We start from the raw sequence: 5752 nt of genomic DNA, 5'->3' as shown, positions 1-5752 counted from the left end.
CACAAAGGATGGGGGTCTCCATGCCCCCCGCACAAGGTTGTCATCGCCACTTAACACCAAGTCGGAGGGTCAATGACGTGTCGGTGAGCCACCAATGCTCCAAGGTGCCGGCGCACCGAAATCTTCTTTTGGTTCACTCAAGAACCACAGCACAAAGGCTCAAGGCCTTGCTTTCTCACTCACTAAGAGCTAACCTTTACACAACACTCTCAAAATGTACTAAGGACTAAAAGATATGAACACTAAGCTCTTGGATGGCTTGGAGATATTATTGGGTGTATGTGTGTTGTTCCTGAACTCCAGCTAGCTTTAAATAGCCGGGGGATGGCATATATATAGGCCACCAAGTCGAAATAGCTGTTTAGAGCCGTTACCCAATTTTCTGCGTAGGCACCGAAATATCCGACGCAATAGCACCGGTACATCCGGTCACACTGAGCCACGGGGTAGCCGTTGGCGCTCTGACAGCGTGACGTAGGAGGCACCGGATAAACCGATGGCTTGGCGTCAGTTTATCCGGTGGGCGTCGGATCATCCGGTGCTGAAGGATTCTTCAGTTGTCTGCTGACATCATTGTTCCGACGCTATGCTCCGATGCCCTTCGGATCATCCGGTGCTGAAGACTTCGCTTCGACATGCTTGACATGCTCTCTGAGTAGTCCTCCGGTGATTACTCCGACGCTTCAAACTTGGCCCCGTCGGATCATCCGGTTCCACTGGGCTTTCTCCCACTGGTGCAGCAAATTGCACTGACGCTACTGCGTCGGTCTATCCGATGGCAACCGGATACTCCGGTGCCCCTAGGGTCGGTTCATCCGGTGCTACTGAAAGCAGTAGAACTCATCCATTTCAACGATTCTTTGAGTTCTTTCTTCGTGTTTTGCTTTTTCTTGGCCTTTTTGCTTCATCCCTAGGATCTATTAATATTCACTTAATAAACTCATTAGTCCTATTGATTGCGTTGTTACTCAATCCCCAAAATCACAAAACAATGGCCTAATGGGGCCATTTTCCTTACAGAGGTGGGGCGGTGAAGGTGGAAGGAGACGGGAACGTTTCATCACCATGAAACGGTTGCTGCCTCTCTCCTCTTAATTACCATGCCAAGTAAGCATTTTTGTTGATGTGGTATAGACTTAAATGCTGATGAAACCCCATAACACCTGCACTGAGACTGACCTAAGAGAAAAAAAAGAAGTACTTGTAACCTTGGCAATCACCCAAATTTTGTTTAACTAAAAAATGCACACAACCCAGAGATAGACGTGATAGATATGGGAAGGTCAAAAGGAGTTGTGCATGTGCTTATGCATTAACGATATAGCACAAATTTTGAAGTGCTCGGGAATACCAGAGGACCGTCCCATAAAGTCCACCACAAGACCCTTCCGCTTCTCATTCTCCCCACCAGCTCTGAATTGAAGTCTATAAAAATGGAGACGATCACAACCACATCGATCGCCCTCCACACCAACGTTTTTGTCTGCCAAAGGTTTGCAGACGGCAGCGATGCCGTCCTCCAGCAGCCGCCGCCAGAAGCCTCCCACGCTGGCACCCGCGCCCGGTGAGGCGAGGGACTGGGCGGCGCTGCCTCAGGACATCCTGCTCGCCGTCTTCCTCAAGCTCGGGCCCCTCGAGATCATGCAGGGTGCCGAGCTCGTGTGCACGGCATGGCGGCGCGTCGCCGTCGACGAGCCCATCCTGTGGCGGCGCGTCGACATGGGCACGGTCACGACATGGTCCGCCGCCGGGCGCGCGATGGCGCGTGCTGCCGTCGACCGCGGCGAGGGGCAGTGCGAAGCGTTCTCCGGACCCTGCGACAGTGACTTGCTGCTCTGTCTGATCGAAAGGTATCAATCATTTCCCTTTTTCTTTGCAGCACCAAGATTTACTTCAAATAATTGTACTTTTCGTATCACTGAATTGAAGATACTTTCATTTAAAAAATGGAATATTTGTTAGGTTTTTTAGCTGGTCCTTTTTTTGGAGTATGTAGTAGTGGCCATCGTTCTGCATCTAAACTAGTGTTTGTACGTAGGAAAAATGGATCAGATGTAATTATATTATTGGGACAGCAAAAGTGTAAAAGGTTTCTTCGTTCGGCCTAGAATACAAGGCACCATGGCATTTCAAAATTTTCTGAATACATAAGGGATACCATTGTGGGTATATTAGGAAACCACATTTTAACTCGGATAGAATTCACATCCCAAGTATAGTTTCGCTGCTTTGTGAAAACAAAGTATTCAAATACTCTGATAAATGTTAGTACTATCGGGTCCAACCTCCACTACTGCTCACAGTATTCAAATACTCAGATAGTATATGTTTGTACTATCGGTTCCAACCTCCAGACAGTATTCTTCTTCTGAATCAGCAGTGGTAGGCCAGTAGTAATGCCATGTTCTGTAGTAGTGTTCCCATAAAGTTACTACACTTAATTATATCATGTATGCACACATGTTGTCTAATTACACCATTCCTTATTACAGAGCACCCTGTTTGAAAAGCCTCCATCTCTCGAGGTTCGATGGACCCAATGAAGCTCTTGAAGTGGCGCTAAAGAAGATTCCTCTCCTCGAGGAGCTTGAAGTATCACCATTATATTTCAGCAGTGGCACTGAGAATTTGCTTGAATCTGTGTGCCAAGCTTGTCCCCTTCTGACGAAACTCAAAATGACGTTCAGCACTGTCCCCGTAGACGATGGATACTATGACGAGGACCTGATCAGGGAAAAGATTAAAGGTATAGCTACAACAATGTGTGAGCTACGCACCTTAGAATTGTTGGACTGTGACCTCACTGCTGAAGGATTGATAGCCATACTTGATTGCTGCCCCGCACTGGAATCTCTCAACATTACAGGTTGTTTCGATGGTGAGATGGATACCGAGCTGAGGGCAAAATGTGCAAGAGTGAAGAACCTGACTATTCCAGATGGTAGCTCAGATAGCTCAGCTGAAGACTACTACGCTTTTGATGATTGTGAATGGAGCTTAGGTGATGAGTTCGATCAAATCGATTACGGTCATCATGAGCTTCCGTTCTATGAAAGCTGGGAGATACCCTACCATCAGTATTATCATCATTTTTGTGATGAGTGCCCTGAAGACGATTAAGGATTTCCTTGATGGCCGACTATGAATAATCAGTCTAAACACGTTGATAAGTGATCTTGTGGCAATGATGGCATCTGCGACTGTGATATACTGTTATATGGAAATAAAATATTTTGCCTTCTTCTCGTGTTGGTGATACCTGTTACTGAATTGGCTTTGTGCCATTTCTTTTGTGTGAACATTTTTGAAAATTTGTTATGTGCGAACGTGAATGCTTTGAGTAGATGATAAGTGTGATCATGGAAAAATGTACTGAATCTTTTGCAATGTACTCCACTAATCAGGTGTAAAAGGCCTGTTTAGATTACTACCGCAACTCAGGCGGGCCACACCCAGTTAGCCTACCGTTTGGTGCCGTTCCAGAGTTTAGCGTGCCACAAAATGTTTGTCGGCCTCGAAAGAAAACACACGAAACAGCTCTGCCATCTTGGTGAATGGTGACCTCTTCACCATCTTCATTCACCAACCCTGCAGAAGGATCAGACATGCACGGCGCTGCTGCAGCCAGCCAGAGCAAATTAAACTAGTCTCTCTCCGCAAAAATTAAGAGTACAAGAGAGTATAGTGAGCGTGGGTGCGGGCTAGATGGGCCGGCAGTTGGAAGCCCACGCCACCCCTTTTGCACTTTTCTCTTTTCCCTTTCCGTTGAGTTAAGGATCTAATTAACACATGCTATTTAGCTTGCATTTGCATCGTCAATGATGCTGGTGTGGACAGCTGTCCCAGCCAAACTCCACAAAGGCCCCACACATTTGTGAAGTTTGGCTGCGACAGCTGTCCACACTGTATCCTTCGCGTATGCCTGTGTCTGTGTATGCGTATCAGTACGTTGTTCTTACATCTTAATACAGATGCATATTCCTATCAAAAAAAGATTATTAGTATCACTACTACAGAACGCTTAATTTGTCATGGGATGGTCGTGGCGTGGTATGGTGACCAGCTCCGTGGGGCATCTCTCTCTCGGCCAGGGCATTTCGTCAAGCAGATCATCAACGTTGGGCGAGATGGTCGTCCCCGCTGCGGCTAGACTCTTGTGCGTGGATGCGGCTGGCGTAGGCCTGCTAATGGGTTGGGTTGAAATGGGTTTTATGGGGTGGGTTTTGAAATGGAGTGTGTTTGGATGATTTAAAATAGGTTGTATTAGTTAATGGGGTGGGTCGGGGCGGGTTCTATATAAATGCGGGTTGAGACGGGTTGGGGTGGGTTGAAATGGATATTTTTTACAAAATAGTATAACTATATATAAATGTGGGTCCCACGTGAGAGCTGGACTCTGAAATTAAAACCACGTGTTTATATCAGAAAATTTTATCGAAATTGACTGAATTTTGTTGGAGATGACTAAGTACGACTGACAGCTATTTTGTGCAAAGCAGTGTGGCTAGAACTACCTGTGGGCCCCACATGAAGAGCCGGACCCTAGAATTAAAACCTCGCGTTCACACTATAAAATTTTATCGAAATTGACTGAAATTTGTTGGAGATGACTCAGTACGACTGGCAGCTACTCTGTGTAAAGCAGCGTGGCTAGAACTACACGTGGGCTCCACATCAAGAACCGGACCCTAGAATTAAAACCTCGCGTTCACACTATAAAATTTTATCGAAATTGACTGAAATTTGTTGGAGATGACTTAGTACGACTGACAGCTACTCTGTGCAAAGCAGCGTGGCTAGAACTACATGTGGGCTCCACGTCAAGAGCCGGACCCTAGAATTAAAATCTCGCGTTCACACTATAAAATTTTATCGAAATTGACTGAAATTTGTTGGAGATGACTCAGTACGACTGGCAGCTATTCTGTGCAAAGTAGCGTGGCTAGAAGTACACGTGGGCTCCACATCAAGAGCCGGACCCTGGAATTAAAACCTCGCGTTCACACTATAAAATTTTATCGAAATTGACTGAAATTTTTAGAGATTAGTCAATATGACTGACAGATACTCTGTGCAAAATAGTGTGGCTAGACATATATGTGGTCCCCACATTAAGTGTAGAACCACTAAATTCCTCTGCATAGTAGAACCCATGAGTTTTTATGGGTTATCCGCTTATAATGGGGCGGGTTGGTTAGAGTTGAGAAATTAACTAATTGGGTTGGGTGGGGTTGGGTATCTAAATATATTAATTTTGGGTGGGGTTGGGTATGGTGCGGGTTCCAACCCATTAGCAGGGCTAGGCTGGCGCGCCGGACTTGCGAGACAGCAATAGCTAGGGATGTAAACGGATCGGATACGGATGGATATTATTGATATCGTATTTGTTTTCATATTTTAATTCGGATACAGAGTCGGATACGGATAGTGTTAGTTTTTGCTGAATAAGATTATAATGGATATCGACATCATAAAAATGAAATTTTTTAGTATTCGGATATGGATCGGTTAAAGATATTGTATACTCGGAATCGGATACGAATGGATAAAAACATCTCCAGACCAGATCGAATTCGAATACGGTCGGAAAATATCTGTACCATTTACATCCCTAGCATTAGCGTCTTGTCGCTTGGCCCATCCTCCTGCTAAACCCGCTGGCGTGGGCTTGCGCCGGCGAGCACCCTACCTACCGATCGCCCACACTATCGTCATGGCTGGCGAGCACCTTACCGATGCTTGCATCTACTCC

The 5752-nt window shown here is 45.9% G+C and overlaps 1 protein-coding gene across 2 annotated transcripts; it reads left to right on the top strand.

Annotated features, from left to right (window-relative positions):
- The first annotated feature begins 1306 nt into the window (after window positions 1–1306).
- LOC120679677 (putative F-box/LRR-repeat protein 23) lies at window positions 1307–3387 on the top strand. Of its 2 annotated transcripts, XM_039961330.1 has the most exons (3): window positions 1307–1850; window positions 2493–2746; window positions 2867–3387. In XM_039961330.1, the coding sequence occupies exons 1-3, from the start codon at window positions 1510–1512 to the stop codon at window positions 3118–3120; spliced, it is 849 nt and encodes a 282-aa protein (XP_039817264.1). In that variant the 5' UTR covers window positions 1307–1509; the 3' UTR covers window positions 3121–3387. The 2 variants fall into 2 exon arrangements, with proteins under 2 accessions (XP_039817264.1, XP_039817263.1); XM_039961329.1 differs by having other exon boundaries at window positions 1351–1850; window positions 2493–3387.
- The last annotated feature ends 2365 nt before the right edge of the window (window positions 3388–5752 follow it).

This window comes from Panicum virgatum, chromosome 6N (assembly GCF_016808335.1).
Source record: "Panicum virgatum strain AP13 chromosome 6N, P.virgatum_v5, whole genome shotgun sequence".
Taxonomy (NCBI): Eukaryota; Viridiplantae; Streptophyta; class Magnoliopsida; order Poales; family Poaceae; genus Panicum; species Panicum virgatum.
Note: the sequence above shows the minus strand (reverse complement) of the source record. Positions and strands in the feature narration are given on the sequence as shown.